This window comes from Ammospiza nelsoni, chromosome 3 (genome assembly GCF_027579445.1).
Source record: "Ammospiza nelsoni isolate bAmmNel1 chromosome 3, bAmmNel1.pri, whole genome shotgun sequence".
Classification (NCBI taxonomy): Eukaryota; Metazoa; Chordata; class Aves; order Passeriformes; family Passerellidae; genus Ammospiza; species Ammospiza nelsoni.
In genome coordinates this window covers 4,840,591-4,865,319 of record NC_080635.1, presented here as the reverse complement: position 1 = coordinate 4,865,319, position 24,729 = coordinate 4,840,591, and the positions used below count along the sequence as shown (strand labels likewise).

Below are 24,729 nucleotides of genomic sequence, written 5' to 3'. Positions count from 1 at the left end.
TCCATCGTTTTTCCAAACTGCTGAATTTATTGTGCTAAAGAGCTGCTTCATTCAGCGTACACCGCTCCAGAGCTGCATATAAAAGTGCTGCGATACAATTCCAGTTACAAAAGTAGTTATTCCATAACATGCTGCCCGCGGCACCGTCCCAGCCCGGGCACGGCCGGGGACTCCGACTCCTGCCCGCATTCATTCCAGAGGTTTATATGAGACTTTACATGAGATAAAGCTCCTGTACAGGACAGAGCTGTTTGTTCCCACCGTGTGACCCGGGCCCCACGCGTGGGAGCGGCCAGGGAGCGCCTGGACAGCCGGGAATGAGCTCCATTCCCTGATCTCCCCTCAGGCCGCGCTCTCGGAACTCGGGCTCCTGGGAACGGCCGAGCTGGGGGACAAGTTCAGGATCTCCTCAAAGGAAGGGCCTTCGTCCTCCAGCGGTATCTCTGCCTCGAACATGCGCTGGAGCAGAGCATCCACTGTCCTGTATCCTGGGGGGACAAAAGAATGCCCTGTGAGCACCAGATGTGCCCCTCTGGATGCCTTAAAACAGGCAAGAAAATCCCCCAAATCACACTCCCTGCTGCTCCATCCCAGCTACTTTAAGTACCCCAAGCCCTTCTTGAAGGTAAGGCCATTATTTGGGATTTTAAGCCCCTCTATTCCCACACAGTGGAGAGCTGAGGTACAGCAGGAAAGCCAGGAGAAGGAGGGAATAGTCACCGAGCCAGAAGAAAGGATCCAAGGCAGCAGGAATGCAAAGCCCACAGAGGAAGGAGAAAGGCAAACAGGGGTCTTGGCACAGCAGGATCTCATCCAGCAGGGCAGTGTCTCCAGAGGGAGGCTACTGAGGACAAGAAACACAGAAGGGCTGAGGTAGGACAGGAGAAATACAGAAGTAAAAACAAACTACAAACATCACACATCCACAGCTGTCCCAAAGTTTCCAGGTGGGGTTTAGCTCCTTTGTAGCCCCAAGGGAGCAGCAGGGATTGGGAGCTTCCCCAGGAACAGCTGGGAGATTTGGGCCTGGACACCCTGGAGGGTCACACTTACGTTTGGAGGCAATTTTGAACACCAGCCCTTTGCTCTGTGCCTTGGCTCCACCTTCCCCCTCCAGCTCCTGCTCTGCACTCTCCATGTTGTCGAGGAGCTGCTCCTGCTGGAGCTCATCCCTGCACAGCAAGGGCCAGGAATTACCCTGGGAAGGGGCCACATCCCACCCTGGGAGCCCGCAGTGATGGGCTCTCAGTGGGGCAGGACAAGCACCAGCCATGGGGTTATTTTCCAGCATCTCTCCTGTCCTCTGGGCTGGAATTCCAGCAGAGCCAACACCAGTGGCCTTCTACTGGCACCTAAGCCAGCAGAGGAGCCAGAACTTCAAGACAGTGAAGAGGAATCTCCATTTTTCAGAAAGATGAGCCAGAACTTTGTGACAAGGAAGGGGAATGTCAGCTCACACCTCGACACAGAGGGTGATTTTCCCCCATCAGTGGTGCCAAACTGGCCACATCCAGCTTGGGTACATCTGGGGCCTTACTCTTGAACTCCCATTCCCAGCTCCTGGATTTTCTGCTCGATGGCAGTTTCCACTTCACTCTTCTCCAGGGAGTACTCCACAAAGAAAGCTTCCAGGATGAACGACACGAAGATGCTGCAAGAAACAACGAGCAGAACTGAGACAGCATTTCCTCCCTGGCTGTCCCAGCATGCCCAGGCTCATTCCCCAGTGCTCCATCCCCTCCAGGTCAGAGCAGCACCCAGTGGGAAGCCTTAGAGGAAAAGAAAATCAATGATTATCTGCTGCTGTGGAATGCAACAGGTGCATCTGTGATTGGTCTCATGTGGTTGTTTCTAATTAATGGCCAATCACAGCCCAGCTGGCTCAGACTCTCTGAGAGTCACCAGCTTTTATTATAATTACATTCCTTTCCTTGCAAGCCTTCTGATAAAATCCTTTCTTCTATTCTTTAGTGTAGTTTTAATGTGTAATTTTCTTTTAATATAATATATATAATAAAATAATCAATCAGCCTTCTGAAACATGGAGTCAAGATTCTCATCTCTTCCCTCGTCCTGGCACCCCTGTGAACACCACCACACAGTGGGGACAAGAGTGCAGCAGATCCCTCTAAACCCATCCCACCCATCTCCAGGGGGTCACCCCAGCAGTGCCCTGACAGGGCAGATCCCCTTTTCCCCTAAAGCAGAGGAAATCACCCCAAAAAAACGTACTTGACAATGATTATCACCATCACAATGTGGAAGGCGATGAAGTAGAGCTTGGCAGGCTGAGCTGTCACGTTGGCAAATCCATTGGCAAAGAGTGGAGTGGGAGTCAAGGCAAAAGAGGAAAGGAGGAGCTGAGGGGGGAGCCAGAAGCCCAGCCAATGTCCCAAGGGAATTTCCAGCTGGGAATGTGGCCCACAAAGGATATCGTGCCACTGGTTGACCACAGTGAGCTCCATGAGGACGATGAAGGACGAGGCGAAGTTGTTGAAGTTGTTCTTGCAGTACTTGCCACGGGCAAACAGGGAATCCTTGAGAGCTGGATTCCCACACTCCAGGGCGTGAGGAGCACTGGAGCTGGCTGGGAAGTACTGGATTTTCCCGTGGAATAGCTCCATGCCAATGATAGCAAACACACAATACACAACCTGGGGAGAGAAACCCCATCACCTGCTTCTCCAGCAAGCTGCAAGCCCCAGGGCAAGCTCAGCACCCCAGCAGGTTTCCCCGTTTCCACAGGCACAGCAAGGGGCTGGAGGGCAGCACAGACTCCAAGAGCCCCAAGCCACCCAACAGCAATCACCAAGCAGAAATAATCAGCCAAGAACTACAAATACACGGATAGGAAATATTCCCAAATCACAACAAAAGCTCATTTTAGGAAATCATTTGAAATCCACGTTTCTCATTCAGCCTCTTGCCCAAACCATGATTTGATTCCTCATGATGCAAAGCCCAGGCTGCCATAACACCCCATGGATCCAAGGAGGATGTCCTGATCCAGGAAAAAGCAGGAATGCAGCGCTTTGCTTGCACAATGGCCACGACTCAAACAGGTACTTACAGTTCCAAGGGCCTGCCATCCAGGGAATTGCATTTATCCCCTTGGAAACAGCATGAGCGTGAGATTTATGACACACTTCTGTGAAACTGGAGTGCTTTGAGCCAAGACACCGGGATTTCTTACCAGAGTGAGCCCACCAAAGGTCAGCATGGTCGGGACGATGTTTATCAGGGTGTTCATGATCACCTTGAACCTGCAGAGAGCCCACAATGGTTACTGTCACACCCTGGCCACCCACACTCCCCACGTCCCCAGAGAGGCTCCTGCAGCCCCTGGGATCCTCCCAAGGCCTTGGGAAGCTCTGAGGGGTGGCCATGGTCAGTGTGGGCACACAGAGCACCAACCCCTCCCCAAAATCCAGCTCCCACTTCCCTCCTCACCTCTGGATGCTGTCAACAATCCGGATCAGCCTGAGCACTCTCAGGATGAACACAATGTCCAGGATCTGCTGGCTGTTGTACTTCATGGCTGAAAAACAGAACAAAGACGTTTTTGTTATGAAAATAAAGCAGGGAGGTGTTTAGATAAAATTCTTTCATTTGTTACGATTGTGTCCTTGTTAAACACTATGACAGGGAGCTAAAAAAAAAAAAAAAAAGAAAAGAGAAAAAAAGAGGAAGACTGGGTTAGTTCTTAGAAACCCTCCAGAAATTCCTTGTCTGGTCACAAAGCCTCTCAAGGCAGAAGGCTGGGGAGGACACCAGGGTTCCCAAGGCATGCAGGCTGCTCAAGCTGCACTTACTGGACTTGAGGGTGGCATTGAGAATCGTTGCAGTCAGGGCAGCAAAGATGATGAGAGTATCAAACCTGGCACGAGGGAAGGCACTGCTGTTAGATTTGGGGGGACAGGGACAGGAGTGGGGTTTAATCAAGGAGTGACCCCTGCTCCTCTCATCAGGGCCAGCTCAGGCTATGGGCACACGGGAGAGCTTTGTCACAACATCCTCTGATTCACCTTAAACACAGCCTGGCACAGGAGTTCGGAGCCTTTCAGTCCTTGAGGAGCTGAGCACAGCACTCACCACACTCCACACAAACCTCCAGCCCACTCACCAGTTCCAGAACTGGGTTTTGCCAAAGAACTCCCTGGGTTCATAGGTGTAGACCTTCAGGAGGATCTCGATGACGTACAGAGCAAGGAACACCCACTCTGCATAGGAAATGTAGGGGCTCTCCTCATCCAGAGCAATGAAGACAGCGTTTATCAGGATGATGGCATCAAAAGTCCAAACAAAAGCCCTGCAAGAACCAAGAGAGATCAGTCTACAGCTCCCAGGAAGGCCAAAGCCACACAGTTATTTCAGAAGCTCTTTGCCTTCTCTCTCAAAAATCCTTTACCCATCAGTTCTCCTCAAACCTGAGAATCTGAGGGAGTCACTGGACAGTTTAGTTTTGCCCTTGAAGTCCAACACAGAATTTGGTTAACAGGGGAAGTGATTTTTCCCCACCCACTCAGTACTGGTGAGGCCACACTTGGAGGTGCTGGGGGAGGAACCACGGTGAGCTGGGCTCCCCAGCACTGCAGAGGCCTGAGCACACAGAGCTGGTGCAGCAAAGGTCACAGAGCTGACAGAATGACGGCACAGTGCAATGGGATGTGTTGGGAGAGCTGGGCTACTCCAGCCTGACAGGGAGAAGGGTCAGGAGCAGCTCCTGTGCATAAATACCCGATGGGAAGGTGCAGGGAAGATGGAGCCAGACTCTTCTCAGTGATATCCAGTGGAAGCACAAGAGGAAAGGGGCACAAGTTGAAATTCAGGCACTTCCATTTAAACAAAGAAGTTGCTTGGGCTTTTTTTTTTTTTTTAACCAGGGGTGAATAAGCACTGGAAGGGGTTGCAGAGAGGTTATGGAGCCTCCATCCTTTGGGGATACTCTAGACCCAGCTAGGACAGCCCTGAGTACCCTCCTGTAGCTGACCTTGCTTGGAGCAGGGGCTTCCACTAGATGTTCCTTGCAACCTCAGCTATTCTGGGATCCTGGGAAGGCTCAGAGGGGAAAGAGAGCTCTAGGGAACTCGCAGAGCTGATGAGACAGCAGGACAGAGCTCTGCAGCAGACACTGCTGAGCTAGGAGCAGATCTGAGTGCGCGGCAGGGCACAAAGCAGAGCCTGATGTCAGCAAAACCCAGCTCGGGCAGCGGGGCCTCGCCCACAGCCACAGCTGGTTCCTCCACACTGAGCAGGAGCAGCAGCAGAGCCCTGAGGGTCTGTCAGCACATCCAGGGGAGCCCTGGGCCGTGTCAGAGCTCACCTGTGCCTGACGAGGCCGCGCAGGAGCCGGCTGGGCGCGGATCCGTACAGCGCTGGCGCCCAGCGCGCCAGGGGGTGCCTGCGGATCTTCAGCGTCACCACCTGGATGTTGAGCAGGTCTGCCAGCTGCACGAAGGACTTCTTGTCTGCAGCAGTCAGAGGGTCAGCGTCAGCCTGAGCTCATGGCAAGCAAACAGTGCCTGCTAAAGGCACATTCGAGCCCACGGGAGCAGCTGCCGTCCGGGCTCCTCGGTCTCTGCTCCCAGCAAAGCCAATCCCAGAGTGGTGTCCACCACAATGGGCTGGACTTGGAATTCAAGCGGCTTCTCCGCCCCATTCCCGGGGAATTGGCTCAAGCCATGGGCCAACAACTGCCACAGAAGGATTCAGAACAAGGAGAGTGACCCATCTCTCTGGATATTCCCGCTCCAGAGGACTGTGTGGGAGCCACATTGCATCGGATAACAAGGGAGGCTTTCCACATCCTCTGCTGAGAGCAGGAGGGCCCACATCCCATGGAGAGCCTGGCCTGATGTCAAATGGCCATGAAGGGCCAGTCACAGTGTGTGGGACATGGGCTATAGCACAGGCAGCAAGAACAACCTTTAGGGACTCCAGGAATCTGGAGGGAAACAGGAAGAGGGGCCCAGAGACCTCATTCCTGGAAGGGCTCAAGGAATGACTGGAAATGACACTCAGTGCTCTGGGCTGGGGAACAGGCACAGGTTGGACTCCACCTTGGAGTCTTTTCCAACCTCAATGACTGTGATTCTGAGTCCCTCTGGGGCCATTACAGATCAAAACTCCCAATGCCAAACCCCTGGAAGGATCAGGCTCCTGGCTCCTCCCCAGTCCCCACTGCTCACCTACGAACCCTTTCTGCTCGTCATCCGAGATGCGGAGCAGCAGCTCCCGGTGGGAATTGCTGGTGTCAGGAGCCACCAGCTTCACCAGCTGCTTCCAGCGACCCTCCCGGACCACAAATTGCTCTCCCTCCTCTTCCTTCAGCAGGTTGAAGGCCTCGATCATCTTGCGGCGCTTCATGTAGGCGAGTTTGCGGATCTCGTTCTGGAGAGAGCGCTGGGAGTCAGTCCCAGGTGCCCTCTCCCCCTTCCTTAACAAATAAACTCTTTTGCACAGCACAGAAATGCAAGGAGAGACCCAAGGGAATGGCACTGGACACAAAGCACAGTTAATGTATGTAGGTGTGAGGGTGAGAATTGGTGTTTAACAGGCAGCTGTGGGTTCTCCACACCGAGCTCTGGAAGGATCAGCAGATTGCTGGATGCTGGGACAGCACTGAAAAACCGGAAGGAAAGACAAAGGGTAGTGTGAAACAGGAAGGAGGTGACAAAAATCACGGGATCTGCATGGCCACAGAAGCAAAGAGGATGTGACCACACATGCTTCCCATCCACAAGAGAATCCTGCTGAGAGCAGGGCTGGGGATCCCCTTCTGCACATGACTGTGAGCAGAGGGACATCCAGCACTCTGCTTCCTGAGAAAGATCCAATTCCCTCATGGGAGCACCCAGGAATTCCCAGCTCTCCTCCTTTGATCACAAGTCCCAAACTGCCCCTACAAAAATTCTGATTTACTCAGACCTCCAATTTCCAATTCACTTGCTCTCAGAGCACAGGCAAAGATGCTGTGCAAAAACAGTTCCCTGCATGGAGACAGCATTCCTGAGCTAGGACTAAGCCTCCAAGATAATGCAGAATGTGCTTCTTATCAGCGGGAAACACCATAGAATGTTTCAATCAATGCCAACAGCAGAACTCCCAATAATCCCATGATAGGAAAAGCGGGACTGTGCTTGTTGTTTGCAAGAAGCTCTTTCCCCTTCTCAAAGCTTTCCAAGGGAAAGACAGAGGTTCCTGACAGAACAGCAGGAAGGCCACAAGCCCCTCCAGGCATTACCTTCAGGTGCTTTTTGTAGTTGTTGTAGACCACAGCCAGGAAGAGAGACATGAAGATGTAAGTGTTGACGATGACAAAGGCGATGAAGAACAGGGCGTACCAGGAGCTGAAGTCAAACGCTGGCATCCTAGAGAAGGGGAGAGGGATTGCTGCTTGCCAGACTGACAAAAGTGAGCCCATGAGAAAACAGACTACCACGTGGATTTCCAAGTGCTGTTTTGGACTGCCAGATCAAACTCATCAGACAAAAGCTAAAAACTGCATTAGTTCAGTTAGAGAACACTTTTCCTCTGCTGGGTTTTCATTCTGGCTTGTCAGGCCCTGATTGAAGGGTTGCAGAAGACAGCACAGAGATGAAATCTCTGCCAGTGCAGCCAAATTTAAGAGCACACATGAGGCAATGCCTCAGCCAGATGCTATTTTTTGGCCTCAGACCCTTGCTGCGCTCACATCTGCTTTTCCACTTGCTCTAGGATGAGCAGCATTTTATTTCTCAGTTTAAATTCCCAGAGTCACTGAGCCATCACAGTTGTGCTGAAGATATTTCCAGCACATGGATGACCGAGCCCTTCCTCCCTGCCCTACTCCTGACAGCACTTCCCAGCACAAACTACAATGGGAACCCAGAAGAGAAAGGGATGAAAAGCCCAACACCCACAGAATTTTAACTCTGCTGTGCAAATTAGAGGATGCACAGAGAGCCCTGAGAGCACAGTGAGAGAAAGAGATCTGATCATCCACACGTGACATCCATACATGACATCCGGGCTGTTTGCTGTGGTCACCAGCACGTAGAGGTCAAACACAATCTCCAGGTAGTTTCTGAAGTAGGGGAGGCCTTCTGCTGTCTGGAGATTCCTGGGAGGAAGAGGAGAGCCTGGAGTTAAGCACTGGGACCACATGTCCCTTGCATTCCCTAGGAATTGCCTGGAGTGTGCCCAGAGTACCCCAGGAGCAAAGGAATTACCCACACCTCTCTCCAAACAGCTTCAGGGCCATGAGGGAGAACATGAGGAGGCTGAACATGAAGAGCAGGAAGACGTAGGTGATCTCAGGCAGCGTGTTGCGGATGCTGCGGAACGCCCTCCGGATCTGCCGGGACAAGGGAATGTTCAGAGGCAACGTGGCACCCCTTTTCCCCCAGCCCACCTGGATCAAACCCCTGAAATGGGGTGCAAGAGACCCAGGCCTTTCCTCCTTGTTCCTCAGGGGGATCCTAGAAGGAAAGGCCTCACCTACAAATCACAGTGAGCTCAGGAGCCAAGGGACAGAGGGCCCCAGGGCACTGCTGAGATGCTCTTGCTGCAAGGAACCACTCAGGGACAGAAATCCATCGCTCCAGGCCACAAAACACAGGCTCTGAGCCCAAATGCTGAGCTGCTCCCTCCCCCAGGCCTCCACATTGCAGTGTGTTCATTTGTAAGTCAGGCCCAGACCAGTCTTGGGCAGCAGGACAAAGATCTCTCCATGCTGAGGAGAATCAGAGTCCAAACCCAGACTACAGCACTTGTTTACCCAGGAGACTTCCAGCAATCAGTAACCTGGTCCCTGACTCAGGGAGAAACACAAGGGTTTTTCCTGTGATACTGTGTGAATCCACCCTTTTGCCCACCTCAAATTATTGCTTCAGGCCACTTCTGAAACAAATCTTCTCTCACAGGATCCTAAATTCTGCCTGAGGGCTTCTCCTCCCCAGCAGAGCCCTGGGCCATGGCAGAGCTCACCTGTTCCAGGGCTCATAAAACCTTTCTGCTAAATCCCCTGGATTGTGGAAAGCAGCAGGCTGTCTGAAAAAACCAGGACCCTGGACATGCCACCAGACCTTTTCTTTACCTGGCGGCTCTCTGCGAAGTTGATGAGGAAGATGGGCCTCACAATCCTTGACCACCGGATGCTCCTCACACCATACAGCCTGAGGACCCCATATATGCCCAGGTCTGTCAGGGATAGCTGTGGGAGAAAGAAGGAAAGCTCCCAGAATTAATGCTGGAATGTGTCTAGACAGTGAAATGTTCATTGATAGAGGAGAGGTGACACATGACAGGTTTGTGAGATCTGGTTGGCTTGGCCATGGCTTGTGTATGCCACGTCTGGGATCCCAGGAAAGCAACATGAGGGGGGGGGGGGGGGGAAATCCATCTCCCCAGGGCCCAACTCACCAGGATTGCCACCATGATGCAGATGTTCTTGGTGTCCTTCCAGAACACGTTGTGCAGGGTGACTTTGGCAAAGTGTGTCAGGCGGCCGAGGAACACCAGCAGGCACAACACCTCCAGCACTGACGTGGCCTGCAGAGAGAGCAGGGCTCAGCCAGCACAACCAGGAGCTGCAATATTCCTTTTTGCACAATAAAAAACAGGCAGAGCAGTATTTTCAGACTTCCTTTTGCAGAATTCCCTGCCACAGGCAGGTTAAAGCCAGCAAGTCTGTGTGTGCTTAGGATTCAAGGAGTGCATCTTTCACAATCACACTGGTGCAGGACAAATTAAAAGGCTGCAGAAAAGTCTGGCCTGAAGTAAAACTTGGCTTCTACTTTCACGCATGAGGACTGGACTTGAATCCCAAAGAAGGCTGGAATTGGTCTCTGAGAGGGAGACCAGCAATATGACTTTAACCACAGTCACATGGGCCATTGCTGGTGGCCACAATGGCTCCTACAGTCCCTGGCCAGCTCCTGTGCCTTTTTTGTCCCCATTTCAGACAGATCACAGAATTATGAAGTCACAGAATCACTTGGGTTGAAGGGGACCATAAAGATGATCCCATTCCACCCCGTGCCATGGGCAGGGATACCTTCCACTATCCCAGGTTGCTCCAAGCTCTGTCCAGCCTGGCCTGGAACACTTCCAGGGATGGGGCAGTCACAGCTTCTCTGGGAAACCCATGCCAGGGCTTCACCACCCTCACAGGGGACAATTTATTTCCAATATCCCATCTAATCCTGCCCTCTTGCAATGGGAAGCCATTCCCCCTTATCCCGGCACTCCATGCCCTTGGACTCTTTCTCCGTCTTTCTTGTTGGTCATTTCAAGTACTGGAAGAGCCAATTAGGTCACTCTGAAGTTTCTCCAGGCTGAACAACCCCAATTCTCTCAGTTTTTCCTCACAGCAGAGCTGTTCCACCCCTCTGATCAACTTGGTGACCTCCTCTGGACTCACTCCAACTTTCCACGTCCTTCCTGTGCTGGGGACCTAGAGCTGGATGCAGGACTCCAGGTGAGGTCTCACCAGAGCAGAGGATCAAAAACACCCACAAAAACATCTCCATTTACTGTCTCTTGGCACCTCTGACAACCACTTTGAAGCAAGAGGCCCTTGCTGGCTCCAGCAGCTGCATTGGCTGCTCCTACACCACAAACTCACCAGGAAGGGGAGAGGATACACAGCAGGTTCCTCAAACAGGGCAAGGGACAGGTTGAGGAAGATGAAGAAGTAGGTGGCTGTTCGCATCATCCAGTGGTTGTAGAGGTGATAGAGCCTGGAGGAAGAAGGCACAGGCACCATAAATAAAGGCTACAGGGCACATCCCCAGGGCATCACCAAATGTGTCCTGGAAGAACAGCACTTGCTGTCCCAAACAAACATTACTGCCAGCAAGGAATTTGGCAATTTGCTTCCAAATCAGTCTTAGAGCTGATGGATATGGTACTGCCTTCCAGAGCAGGGTTAAATAACAGAATATTTACTATAGCGAACAAAAAATATTTAACTTGATTCTGCCACTCCAGCACCTTCCACACAGCTGAGAGCTGACCAAGCCTCCCACACCCTTCATTGCCCCAGAGGCTTGGAAGACTTTACGTTAGTTTTATTTTCTCCCCTCCAGCAAACCACAACTTTTTAATGTCAATTCCCCATCCACAACATACAGATGTGCTGAGCTCCGTTTTAAGCATTTCAGCTTAAGTCCAGTTTTTAGCACCCCACCCATCCACCCCTCTCAGCCCCCCTGACTTTTCCGGGCTGTTGCTGTTTGCCCACGGATGCCGCTGGCTCTCCGCAGGTGCGGTCAGGGCGGGGGCGCATCCCTGCTTACCTGACAGCCTCCGGAGAGGTCTTGAAAGGAATATTCCTGTTGTACTGCGCGTCGGACACGAACGCCGCTGCCAGCAGCAGATCCTGGGGGAAACACAGGACAGCGAGTGAGGAGCTGCGGGGGACTCCGCGGGGTTACTGAGGGGAAGGAGAAGAGGGAGAAAGGAGGCAGAGTGCCTGGAGGCGAGCCGCTACCTGCGCTGCCGCCTCGGCCATGGCGCGGGCGGACGCGGCGCCTTCCCGGCCCCGCCGCCTTTAACGGGGCCGGTCCCGCCCCCGCGGCGGCGGAAGCGGGAGGCGGCGCCGGGCCCGGCGGAGCGGGAGCGGCCCGGGATGGTGCTGGAGGCGCTGCGGCCGCGGGTGGTGCGCTGGGCGCTGCTGGCCGCCTTCGCCGCCGGGGTGGCCGTGGGCTGGCAGGCGGGCCGGGCGCGCCGCCGCTTCCTGCGCTGGCGGCAGCGATACCTCCAGCGCCGCCTCGCCGCCGCGCAGGAGAAGCTGGAAGCGGCCTGAGCCCGGCATGGCCTGGCAGCGGGCTCCGAGCGGATCCTCCGATGGGTTCGGCTCCTCCGGAGCTCCTGTGAGCGCTGCCTGAGCCGCTGGGAACGGGGGAAGCGATGCTGGGGGAGGTCAACGTCCCTGGCAGGGATAGGCGGCTGGACAGCATCCGGGGAATAGCGGCAAGGACAGCATCCGTGGAATGGCAAGGCTTCTGGGGAAGGACATCATCCGTGGAATAGCAGTGCTGCCAGAGAGAACAGTATCCATGGAATGGCAGGACTTGTCTTCCTCCCTTCACAAAGCAAGATGCCGAACTGTGTCAGACTAACCTAAGAACTGAGGGTATGCAAGCAGCGATCCCAGGCCTGGAACGGACTGTTCAGGGAGGTTTGGAGTCCCTATCCCTGGAGGTGCCCAAGGAACAACTGGACGTGGCACTCGGTGCTCTGGGCTGGGTGACCAGGTGGGGATCGGTCACGGGTTGCACTCGGTGATCTCGGAGGTCATTTCTAAGCTCAGCGATTCCATGATTCTCGGATTTCCATATTCCACAGAAGGGTTGTCTGCACTTGTCCGGCTCTAAGCCCGCTGCTCTGCCCTTGCCAGGAAGCGCTGCCAACACAATAAACTAGCAAAAGTCATCGCATGGTGCTCCTAGGTGTTTATTTCTGGAATAAATGTGAAAACATGCCTTATGGGCACATGTAACAAGTCCCATTATGGGTGTGCATGGGGACAATTAAGTGGTGAAAGAGCTCATGCTTTGGCTGGGCGAATGAACAAGTGAAATAATAAAGGAGTAAGAATTCCTCCTGGCACTTTGGATAAGGAATTGTGAAGGTAGCTGTAGCAAGTTCCTTATTCCCATTGCTAGAGAATGCCAGGAGACGGGAGTGCTGGGGGATTCATTGCAGGCTGCTAGTTTTCGGACGTATTATGGAGTTCTCAGATCGGGCGGGGGGGAAGCACTGCCCAGAGCCCCTTTAGGCTTGGTCTTGATCTTGGACCTCCTTCCCAAACATAACGATCCTGCCATCAGACTGGGGGGTCTCCAGAGGTGCCTTCCCCACCTATTCTGTGATTCCGTGGCTTGGATCACAAATCGTTTGTCCCCAGATGGGCCCCGCGGGGGCTGCTGGGGGTGCGAGGGACCTTCCCGAGCTCGGGGCTGCGGGGGCCGGGCCGTGGAGCGCTCCGGCCCCGCCCCGGGCTCGTCATCCGACGGCGCCGGGGCTGCCCCGTTGCCCGGCGACGATGTCGGAGCGGCGGGCGCGGGGGCCGCTGCAGCGAGTGCAGCGCCGGAGCCGGGAGCTGCGGGCACAGGTACCGGGGCTGCACCGGGGCCGTACCGGGTTTGTACCGGGGCTGCACCGGGGATGTACTGGGGCCGGTCCCGGGGATGCACCAGGGTTGTACCGGTGCCGGTGCCATACCGGGTGTCTTGCCCCATACCGGGTGTCTCGTCCCCCCTGGCCCTGACCGCCCCGTCCCGTTGCAGGTGGAGGCGCTGCGGGCGGAGAGCGAGGCCGCAGCCCCCGGGCAGCGGGAGCCCCTTCGGCTGAGGTGAGGGGATCCCGACCCCCATCCCGCAGCCCCTATCCCGAGCCCCCATCCCGAACCTCATCCCGACCCCCATTCCAAACCCCATCCCGGACCCCCATCCCGACCCTCCATCCCGAGCCCCCATCCCGCGCCCAATCAATCCCTCGATCCCAGCGCCCCGGCACTGCCCTCACCCTCTCCTCTGGCGCCCTCAGCAGTGTTCGCTCCCTCCATGCCCTTTCTCTCCTAATCGTACAGTTTTCTCCTTGCCCTTCCCGCTCCTGTTGTCCAGGCTGGCTCTTTCCCAGCCCTCTGGGGCTGAGGATGGTCTGGAGAAGGGAAGGCTGAGATGGGACTTCACCAATCCATATAAATATTTCCAAGGTTATGGTGCCAGGCTCTTTCCGGTGTTCCCAACAACGGCATGAGGAGAAATAGCCATAAATTAAAACACAAATCCAACGTGAGGGTGGCAGAGAATTGGAAGAGCTGCCCAGGGAGGGTGTGGAGTCTCCCTCCCCTCTCTGGAAAGATCCCAAACCCAGCTGGATGCATCCCTGTGTCACCTGCTCTGGGTGATCCTGCCCCCTGAGCAGTGGGGTTGGACTGGATGAGATCCAGAGGTCCATCCCAGTTCCAGCTATTCTGGGATTCTGGCAATTGCTGCTGGTTGGGCTTGGATTTCTCAACCTGAAGGGACACACAGCACCTAAAATGACACCTTTCAGCCAGCAGGTGTGGTTTGGGTCAGAATTTTAAGAAAATAGCATCTGCCTGTCTTGCTCTCAATGCAGATGTACAGAGCTGAAGGAATTGGTGGAGGAGAATACAAAGGCTCTCCGTGCTTTGAAAAAAGTAAGTATGGAGATTAATTTGTGGTTTCCTCCAAAATTCACTATGGAAAGCGTTTAAAAAAAATCAGTGTTCCATTTTAGATGCCTCACAAAAGCAGTGCCCAGCACTGCACAATCCCTGCCTGTCATCTCTCCAATTTATATTTTTTATATCCATTATAATTTAAAAACTCAGTGCTTTATTTTGTCCAAGTCCCATGTGAAAACAGAGAATTTCATCTTGGCAGAGTGAAAGGGTAAGAAAATTGTCACTGAAGAGGGTGTGACAGCAGCCCAGGAAGGGGAAAACTTGTAAGGCATGTCTGAAAAACTTAATTTATAGAGGGACTTTGATTCTTTGAGCAATTTATTGGGGAACTTTGATTGTTTGGGGCATTTGTTGGGTTCTCTGCCAGGCTGACGAGCCTGCGCCGGTGGGGAATTACAGCCAGAGGAAGGAAGAGGAAGAAAAGCTGTTGCTGAGACTCTCCCAGCAGCTGCAGAAACTCCTTCTTGTCTTGGATCAGGATAATGTGACAAGAAATTATCCAGGGTGAGTAGCTTAAACATACAAATGCTACTGTTTTTTTAAAGGATGGCTGGAATGGACCTTGAAAAATCATTATCTCACCCCCTTAATTAGCTGAAAAATAACAGAAGGATAAAAAAGTGCTCAGGAATGAAGTCATTTATGACTTGTTGGGATTTTCTCAGGGTGCTGGATATTCCATGGCTGGAATATAAGGTTTGGAGGAGTTTCTTCAGGACAGAGAGCAAAACAGAGGAATGGAAGTGCTGTTTCTGAATATTGTCCTTGCAGAGGCTTGACAGCATTTCAGAAAGTTTGGTGGGAATGATACTGAAAAACAGTTTGATTTGTTTTGGGTAGGGGTGAGGAACACCAGAAAGGCCCTCATGCAGAAGAGGGAAATGAAGAAGAGGAGGAGAGTGAAGATGAAGAAAGTGAGGAGGAAGACACTGAAGAAGAAGAAGAAGATGAGGAGAAGTTGTTGGATGATCCAAATGTTAGAGAATGTGTTGCTGTTGGGAACTTTGATGCCCAGCAGGAAGGGGATCTCACATTTGTGGTAAATATCTCTCTGCAAAGGGCTTTTACTGCAGATCACTCTGAGTTAAGCAGTAACCATAATGAAATCCTGTGCTTTTGGGCTTCAGCCAGCTGTGGGATTTGGGGAGAAACTGGAGTTAGGTCCTTTTTCATTTAAATGTTTGCCTGTTTTTTTGTCTCTGTCTCTTTTTCCAATGCCAAAGAAAGGTGAAATCCTGCTCATACATGACAAGAAGGAGGATGGCTGGTGGGTAGCTGAAAATTCCAAGGGGGAGAGAGGCCTCGTTCCCAGGACCTACCTTGCGGTGGGTGTGCTGCAACCTCTGACCTCACCTCTGCTCTTTTGTGTAGATTAATGATCTATAATCAATGATCTGGCCACAATGCCATGTGTTGTTTGGAAATAAAGCCAGGTATTTGGAAATAACCCCATGGTTTTGTCCATGGGGCTGGAGGTATCCATCAAAAGCAGCATTTCTGTGCCTTGGGAAGTTGTGGCAGAGAAGTTTCCTGAATATCAAAGTCAGAATCTTTGTCACTTAAAGATCAACTCTGAAGACTCCAAGCTGCTGTGGCTTGATTTGGGGTTTTAATAATTTATCTGAAATGGGAGTCCATGTAAATGTGGGAAAATTTTCTTCATCACAGGGTGAAAATCTCCTTTTCTAAACTTACTTAATTTATTCTAAACTGACATTAATACGGGCTGTGGTTGGAGAAGGCATTTTAAAGAACAGAACTGGGAAGAAATCAAGCCTTTTGCCATTTTTAATGTGAATTCCAGGTTCCTAAGGAAGAGGAAGAAAGCCAGGAGGAGTTAGAAGAACACATAGAAGTGGTGGATGAAACAGCAGATGGAGCTGAAATAAAAAAAAGGTAAATGGAATGCCTCAGATATGGTTGTGAAGCTGCTGCCCTTTGGAGACAGAGCAACATTAAGTGGCTAAATTTTTGTTCATGTGAGGATTTATTATAAATCCCTCTATTTTCTTCCAGAACAGATTCCCACTGGAGTGCTGTCCGAGCCATTGTAGAGGTAGGTGCCCCTCCTACAGGGCAGCTTCACCTGCCATAATCTTCATTATTTTGTAGAAAATCTGTGCCTTTTCCCAAACAGTGTGCCTCATATCAAAGACCATTGTTCTTAATTAACACCTGTGTTTTGGGAGTTTTTGGTAGCAAGAAATGCCACAAAAATGCTTCAGAAGAGGTGACTGATACCCCAAGTTTCTGGTTGTAAACAGAGCTGTAATTTAGGATGAATTTTGCTGGTAAATATCAGGACCAGTAATTTCTTTTTTCCTTTGTTTTTGCTAGAATGACACAGTGGAGGTGCTGACCACCACAGGGGCAGTTCCTGCAGGGTTTCGCCCATCCATGCTGTTCCAGCTCCTGGAGGAAGGTAGGGATCTCACCTGGCAGGATTCTCAGGTTTCTGTGGAGGCTTTCTCACCCTGTCACCAGCCTGCTGGACCCCAATCCATACTGCTCCATTTTAATTAATTGGCTAACTGGCTATGTTTGACCCATTAAAAAATGTATAAAAGATTTTTTTTTCCCTTAAATTTCAATTTATCAATGTGAAATCCCGACAAATTTCCTCGTGATTTCAGAGAGTTTCCTCTTTGGAAGTTTGTTCCTGTTGACTTTGCAGGAAATTCTGATTTTTTTGATTTTATTTTAATCTTCCCTTTTTCTCAAAGGTCTTTTCTAGTCTCTTCACCAAATACATTAAGATATCTCATGTTTTGTTAGTATTTCTGTTTAAAGCTGTTTAATCTCTTTTTAAAATTAAGTTATTGTGCTTTTGAGATGAAGTACTTCAGAACACTCACAAATAGCAGACAGTGCTCATGACAGATAATTCCATGGTTTTGTTTAGTCAAACATTCAACTGGACATGAATTTTGGGTGTTGTCCTTTTGGGCACAATAAAGATAATTTGAAAAATGAAGAGTTTTTAAATTTACTCTTGTTGTAGGTGAAGAATTTCGAGCAAGTTACTACTTGCAACCCAAGCTTACTCCATCCCAGCTGGCTTTCAAAGACTTGGTGTGGAACTCTGAGAGAAATACTGTGAGCATTGCTGCTAAGGGGGACACAAACTCTATTTGCCTTCTTTCCTTTTGGCTGGTGATTATGTCTTAATTTGCACCACTTCTGGTGCAAATATTTCTTCTGCTGGGACCTTCTGTCTGTCTCTAAAAGATCCTTGGGGCAGAGCTAAAGGCTTGTGAAGAAATCCTGCTGCGGCCTCTCACTGGGTTTGTGGTTGGGAGAATAACCTCAATCCACAAACACAAGATGAGACCACGTGCAGAAGGGCCTGTAGGTTTAATCCTCCTTCTGCTGTGTTTCAGATCCATCCTAGAGCCACCAGAGTGTCCCTGATTGTCACTTTATGCAGCTGCAAGATGATCCCTCCCCCTGGGAGCGGCGTGCGCGTCCTCAGCCGGCACGTACGGCTCTGCCTCTTCGATGGCAGCCGGGTAAGGAGCGTGTCTGCTTCCCAAAAAGGGACTGCAGGAGGTTTGGAGCTTCCAGCATCCTTCAGGTTCTGCTTCCTCTCTGTCTCAGAGACACACACACCTCCCAAGCTGCTTAATTTATGCTCGGATGAGTCTGGTTTGAGCCCACTCGCCCAGAAGAATGGAACTGAATGATAAACAGGCCAGACTGCATTGATGGGCATTGGGCATGGCCAGGCAAGCCAAGCTTCCCACCCAAGGTGCTCCACAAGGCACTTGGACCCCTCCCTTTTTCTGCCTTTGGTTTCTCCCCTCTGCTTTCCTCTCGTGGTAAATCAGGTGCAGCCCCAGGATGCCCCAGAACAGAGTGAGGTGAGGCAGGGAGCTGCTCCTGACTCAGGTGACAGTCACACCCTGCCCCTGGGGCTGTGCTGGGTGGCCTGGGAGGGGCTGGGTGGGAGCTCCAGTTCCCTGAGTCCCTAATTTCGGGTCCCCCACCTGCCATTGTGCCTCCTGGCTCCTTTGTGTTCCTGACAATGAGTGTTTCCTGGGGTAATCTGTCTCCTGGGAAGGGCCTGGAGCAGCTGGGTCAGGGGCAGATTCCTCCATGTGCCCTTGATCCTCTGTTCCTTTGGGTGTGTGCAGAGCAGCTTTTTGTAAAAACAAAACCCTGATTATCCAGCAGTTTTCTTCCAGTTGTCTTGGTTGTGTGCAGTGTTGGATCCATCTGGGATAACCCTGCACTTTCTGAAAGGGCTTTCCAGAAAAACTGACCTTAGCTTTTTTCCCCACTTTAGGTGCTGAGTAACATTCACACAGTGAGAGCCACGTGGCTGCCTAAAAATCCTCAAACTTGGACCTTTTCTCCAAGGGTAGGTGACACAGCCCCTGGCTGTTTACAGCTTCTTCCTTCAGTGTCACAGTGTCACTAAGTGTTCTTTGGTGGCACAGTTATGCTCCATGGAAAGACAATAAGGGGAGCAAGGTTTTGACTGGAATTTGTTCTCTCCTCATTTTTATATGGATTGGGATTGGGTCTGAGATCTTGTGTTGAGTGAGGGAAGTGCCTGATGGCCTTTAAAAATCAAGATTTTTTTTATAAGTATATTAACTTTTTGTTTTTCTCCTCCTTCTTTCTGTACCAGGTGATGGGCATCTTACCCAGCTTGCTTGATGGTGACTGTTTTGTCAGGTCCAGCTCCCTGTCTGCAGACATTGGGATCTTGTTTGAGCTTGGCATCACGTACAAGTGCAGTGTGAGTGTGGGGAGGTGCAGTGGGAATCCCTCCAAGGGCAGGTTTATGAAGGGAACCAGCTGGTCCCAGTCAGAGAATTGGACTAGAGAATATCCCTCCTTAGAGAACAGGATTGGAGAATAGGATTACCTGGAAGGAGCCTACAGGAAAGATGGAGAGGGACTTTTCACAATCTCATGTAATGATAGGAGAAGGGGGAATGACTTCCCACTATCAGAGGGCAGGGATAGATGGGATATTGGGAAAGAATTCTTCTTTGTGAGGGTGGGGAGGCTGTGGCTTGCCCAGAGCAGCTGTGGCTGCCCCTGGATCCCTGTAAGTGTCCAAGGCCAGGTTGGACAGGGCTTGGAGCAACCAGGGATAGTGGAAGATGTCCCTGCCCATGGCAGGGGGTGGAACAAGATGATCCTTAAAATCCCTTCCAACCCAAACCATTCTGGGATTCTCTGATGGGACAATATCCCTAATTAGAGAACAAAAATCCCCCTGGCTCATGGATATGAGTGTCCCTGTACCAACACTGAAATAATTTATGCCAAAGATCCCATGCCATGGGATCACAATGGACCAGTTCTCCCCTCACTCCTGCAGTTTTCCATCTCTGTGATTTATTTCAGACTAATGCCCTGTACAGTTGGAAAACTAAAGTTTTAACTGTTTCAGCAGCATGGGCAGTGGTCTCCAGCTCCAGTTTACACAGATAGAGCCTGTCCATCTGGGATATGCTGCTGGAAAGCACAACAGGTAGTAAGACAATAGATGGTAAAGCCAGAAAAAGGACCCTCAGAGAAGGCAGACTGTGATTTTTGAACACACAAAGGTGAAAGAGGAAAATGGGATAACTACAACAATTTTCATGTGGTTACTGTAATTAATTGTGGTTCAGTCACTCATTCTGGGTCAGCTGCTCAAATAATTTACATTTCTCTTTTTTTTTCTAGTCAACAGGTGAAAGAGGAGAGCTGAGCTGTGGCTGGGCCTTTCTGAAGCTTTTCACTTCCAGTGGGATTCCTATTCCTTCCAAGTGAGTTTGTTGCCTTTTCCTGCTCTCCCTGTATTTACACACAGATGTAATTTATACATCTGGTTTAGACTGAGAGTAAAGCCCATCTTTCATAATTACACACTGCTGGGGCAGGGGGCATCCAGCCCAATCCTTTGGGATTCTGGCTCTTCTTTGCTGCATTATCCCTTTCCCAGGTGGAAATTGGGAGACTGGTTCCCAAGACCTGGAAGTTATTGTGAATGAATCTCTCACTGCTCTTGGAATTATGATTTATGATTAGTGGGTCCAGTCATCTGAAAGAATAATGAAGTGTGTATATTTTTATTTTATTAAATGTAGGAAAACTTTCTGTTTATTGACAGAAATAATTCATTGTACCTCAGACTTTCAAGACTTTGTTTTTGCCAAATATTGGTAGACACACACACACACACACACACACACACATATATATATATATATATATATATATATATATATTTATATATATAGTGTGTATGTATTCTGAATTTATCTGGGTTACAGCTCAAAAAAATACCCACAGGACACCTCTACTGTTCTAGAACTCTCTAAATCTCTTCTAAGTCTCATATTTTAAATATTGTTCTATTATTTCATTAAGTAAGACGGTATTACAAATTCAATTTCATGCTTGTTTCAGCAGTGACTTACTCTTGGCAGAACTGGGGTTACATTATTCTTTAACAAATTTTAAATCTGAAAGATTTTAATTGTTGAAGTGATGATTCCTCAAAACCATTGTAGAGAAACAATTGCTAAATTCCATGCAAGAAAAATATTTGGGCTGTGGAAAAGAAACAATGTTGTTAATGGCTTTTAAAAGAATTGACCTCCCAGTACAATTAAATTCCAAAAATAGTTGAATTCCCAATATCATACAGGCTTCAAATTTATCTTTATTGGCAGGATGCATGAGCTGGTCCTGAGTGGTGGAACTCCCTATGAGAGAGGTGTTGAGGTTGACCCATCAATATCGAGGAGAGGTCTGGCTTCTTTTCAATATAATATAAACATAATAATATGATTGATGCTGCATCTCTTTCACAACAGTCCCCACAGCCTGGCTTGGGTTTGTGTCTTCTATTTTTGCATGCATTTCATTATTTATCTTCTTTTGCCTTGGCTGTGGGGAGCTGAGTGCTACCAGGCTTACTAAACTCAAAAGAGTTCTCAACCCACAGAAATGCCCATTTTTGTAATATAATTGTTACTGTTGTTTCAAACTGACTGTGTGAACCTGGGCTGTCTCTTCCTGCAGCAGGCTCTGGGGTTTTTCAGCAGTTTATGAGCCTCAGGAAGCAGCCTGTGCTTCTGGTGAAGGTGAAGTCACCGAGTGTGCACTCAAAAGACATCCTGAAGTGAGTCCTCGTGCTTCCATAAAATGAAAAAATATTCTAGATAGCCCAGAGGAGTCTGCAGTGTTTGCAGTGAACACTTCAGCTGCTGTCCCTTATTTTCCCAACAGTTTTCTCCCTGAAACATTAGTTGGGGGCATGTGCTACATCCATCTCCTGGTGTTTTATCGGCAAATCCTTGGAGATGCCCTCCTGAAGGACAGGATGAGCATGCAGAGCACAGGTGAGCACTGCAGGAAGATCAGGTTCATCCAGGGAATGGTTCTTGCCAGGTCCCCCTTTGGTAAGAGATGTTTTTGGCACCCAGGCTAAGTTATCATCTTTATTTTTAGTTTTTAATTATTATTTACTTACTGACAGTAGGGAGAGACAAAGTTGGAGAATTCTGGATTTAGAACTCAGTGTCTTGCCCTGATTATTCAACAGAACTAATGATAGTTCATAGCCTTCTCCATTTTAAAACCAACTTGAAATAAGGAAAAATTACATTTCTTAACTGTACTACATATGAATTTATATAGGTGTAAAGTGCCACACTTACCTGATTTGATCTGAATAATTTATGACAGTAGATCAGGCTGATGACCTCTCCTGGGGTTAAATTGCATCCCTTTGGATTCAGACTCCATGTGAAGCCATTGCAAGGCTTTATCCCAGGAGTTGTTCTGGTAGCTGTGCAACAAAAGAAGATTTCTGTTATTTCAAAATCCACCATCACTTTGGGAATAAACAACTGGCAATGTCTGTGCTCCTTCCCAGAAGTCATCAGTCCTGGCTCTCTTTCCTGAAATGTTTGGGCATTAGTAAATGCTTCATGTTTACCAAACTTACCATCAGCTTCAAGGTGAAGGGACAAGTGTACATTCAATATTTGAAATCACATGATAAAGAATACACTTCAGCCAAAATCCTGCTCTCCGTCACTTGGAATCTTATCCACAGTCTCATTAATTAAAATAATCACAGGAGCAGAGTGATTTCTCATGGAAGTGACCCAAAAAGCACCAGGACACCTGTGCAGTGGGATATGTGTATTTCCATTGGGAGAATTCACTGCGCACTTGGTCCTTGGTTCTCCTAAAATGCCACACCAGGCTGAGGTAGAACCCAAGTGTGTTTATCCATAACATCCAAACCAAGCAGCACGATTGCAGCTGTGTGTAAAAAAGGCAGGTGTAGAAATGAGGGAAAACACCTCTGGCAGGTAAATCAGGAAGGGTTCATGTTTACTGATGTTCCCAATAAAGAGCACTGGGGCTTGTGTGTCCCCTCTCCTGCTTTAACTGTCTCTCAGCCACTGAGGATTGGCTGCAGTCAGAACAGTTTTTAGGGAGTTCTACCTTCCCTGCTCTGGAGAACTGTCACAGCTCATTTTCCCTTTGGAATAACCTGACAGGAGGGGTGTGCTGAATACCTGCATGTGCCAATACTTTGCAAACTGATTCTTCCTTAGCCTTGAATGTGTTTGTTTTCTGTTTCAGACTTAATCTGTAATCCTGTGCTAGCTACTTTCCCTCAACTCCTGGATCAGCCAGACCTGATGGATGCACTTCGGGTATGTTACCTTGTCAGCATTTCCAGGCTGAATTTGAGTTTTTCTTTTGTCCTGGGAGAAAAGTTCTCCAGCCTTGCTCTGATTTTTCATTTAATTTTAGAGTGCCTGGGCAGAGAAAGAAAGAACATTGAAGAGAATTGAGAAGGTAACAAACCACAGGTTTTTCTTTCCATATATTCACGGTAATTCCATCTAGCTGCTCCCTGCCAGTGCAATTGCTGCTTAGCTTTTCCTCTCACCATACAGCTATTTAGAAAACAGATATATGTAAATGCAGTTCTTAACATTTCTCACCCAGATTTATAACAGTAAACCAGGAGCAGGAGGAAAATTAAATTAACTTGTAACTTTATTTCAGTGTTGTTAGGGGTTACCTGTTAGAGATTGGTACCCAGAGTGGCTCCCTGTCAAGATGTGCTTCTAACAGTCATGGATACAAAAAGGGGCTGTGTATGCCCACAAAATCATCTTCCCTCCTCCAAACTCTGAGCTTCAGTCCTCCCACAATCTGCCTGGGAAAAGGCCCCCTAAATTCCTGAGATCTCCCTACCCCAGAGAGTTGTGATCCATGTTTTGGCACAAAGACTGCTGGAGAATTTACCTGGTTGTCCCCAGGCTCACCCTGACCTTGTCCTACATCCTGTCCCCTGGACAGAGAGCAGCTGCAGGAACTGAATGAGAAAGCCATTGCCTCTCAGTGCTGGATTTCCTGGAAGCAGCAGTGGGATATTTCATTCCTGTGCATGCTCCTGAATTGATGCACAAGGATGGCTCCCCGTTTACGCAGAACAAACACCCGCTGAGTCAGAGCAGCTTTGTCAGGGCCATTCATCCAAGAGGAGAGCAGATCTGCTCACAGAATTGGCAACTCCCTGGGCTCCCAGAAGCATCCAGTTCTACCTGACTGGCATGTGCCACTCCCAGGAGAGGATTGCTGAGGGCTCACCCCTGGTGTGGCTCCGTGAGGCTGAGCTGTGAAACGCTCCCTGCCAGGCACAGCACTCCTGGGGCTGGGACACTCTGGACTTGGATCTTTCCCATGGGTTTGATAATTGACCAGGCTGATCCTTTGTCTCTGGGTTTTCCAAGCTGATCTTCACAGGGGAGCCCACAGGTCACACCGTGCACACAGAGTGGGACAGCAGTGCCCAGGGGCAGCATCAGCTCTGGCTCCAAGGAGCGGGATCAGAGCCATGCTCCACCTAGGACAGCTGGGAAATGAGAGGAGTTTGGGTTTCCAGAGCAGGGAGGATGTGGCACTGCTTTTAAGGAATATAAATACCCCACAGCAAGGGGCTCTCAGTGCCTGTAGTTTGTGGGAAGGCTGGCAGAGTTCAGGTTTGTGGATATACTGGAGGCTTATCCAAGATAATGGATGCATGTTTAGGAAGGTCAGATCTCTTCCCAGTGTTTTCCTAGGAACTGGGAATGAGTTGTTTGGGGTTTTTTCCCATGTACAATACTTTGGAAAGTGCTTGACAACACCACATGTTGGCACTGAGGTATTTTCACCACTCTTGTCTGCAGAGAGATCAAGAATTCCTGAAGGCTGCATTTGTCCTGGTGTACCACGACTCTGTGTTCCCTCTGCTCTTCTCCACGTCCCTCCCCAGCTACAGATGGGCTGAGGAGGAGGTGGAATTGTCTCGCTGGAAGGTGATCCATGACTTCCTGAAGAGGAGCCAGGAGAAAGATGGTGCCCTGGAGTACCTGCTGTCATCAGAAAACACCCACAGAGCCTTTGACATCTCAGAGCTGGCCTATGATTTCTTAGGAGAAGTGAGGGAAAACAATCCTGGAAAATGAAAAATTCAGGCTCTCTAAGGACATGGTAAAAATAAAATTAAA

General features: G+C 49.8%; 3 protein-coding genes across 3 annotated transcripts; 2 read left to right on the top strand and 1 right to left on the bottom strand.

Annotated features, from left to right (window-relative positions):
• Positions 1-7: 7 nt before the first annotated feature.
• LOC132071747 (two pore calcium channel protein 1-like) lies at positions 8-11,682 on the bottom strand. Its single transcript, XM_059469506.1, has 19 exons — positions 11,474-11,682; positions 11,280-11,362; positions 10,607-10,721; positions 9,403-9,531; positions 9,077-9,193; positions 8,217-8,335; positions 8,000-8,101; positions 7,244-7,370; positions 6,189-6,390; positions 5,324-5,468; positions 4,124-4,309; positions 3,813-3,877; positions 3,451-3,538; positions 3,194-3,263; positions 2,435-2,654; positions 2,233-2,323; positions 1,538-1,651; positions 1,054-1,172; positions 8-488 (listed from the first exon to the last, which is right to left on the bottom strand). The coding sequence occupies exons 1-19, from the start codon at positions 11,492-11,494 to the stop codon at positions 343-345; spliced, it is 2,259 nt and encodes a 752-aa protein (XP_059325489.1). The 5' UTR covers positions 11,495-11,682; the 3' UTR covers positions 8-342.
• On the top strand, positions 11,602-12,417 carry MTLN (mitoregulin). The gene has a single exon (XM_059469507.1). It carries the CDS (start codon positions 11,612-11,614, stop codon positions 11,786-11,788), a length of 177 nt encoding a protein of 58 aa, XP_059325490.1. The 5' UTR covers positions 11,602-11,611; the 3' UTR covers positions 11,789-12,417.
• NPHP1 (nephrocystin 1) lies at positions 11,893-24,729 on the top strand. Its single transcript, XM_059469682.1, has 21 exons — positions 11,893-11,955; positions 12,893-13,099; positions 13,275-13,339; positions 14,113-14,173; positions 14,568-14,704; positions 15,041-15,239; positions 15,424-15,525; positions 16,005-16,096; positions 16,217-16,256; positions 16,538-16,622; positions 17,202-17,296; positions 17,581-17,709; positions 18,486-18,560; positions 18,834-18,944; positions 19,886-19,968; positions 20,878-20,954; positions 21,230-21,329; positions 21,437-21,549; positions 22,808-22,881; positions 22,982-23,026; positions 24,409-24,729. Exons 1-21 carry the CDS (start codon positions 11,893-11,895, stop codon positions 24,685-24,687), a joined length of 2,232 nt encoding a protein of 743 aa, XP_059325665.1. The 3' UTR covers positions 24,688-24,729.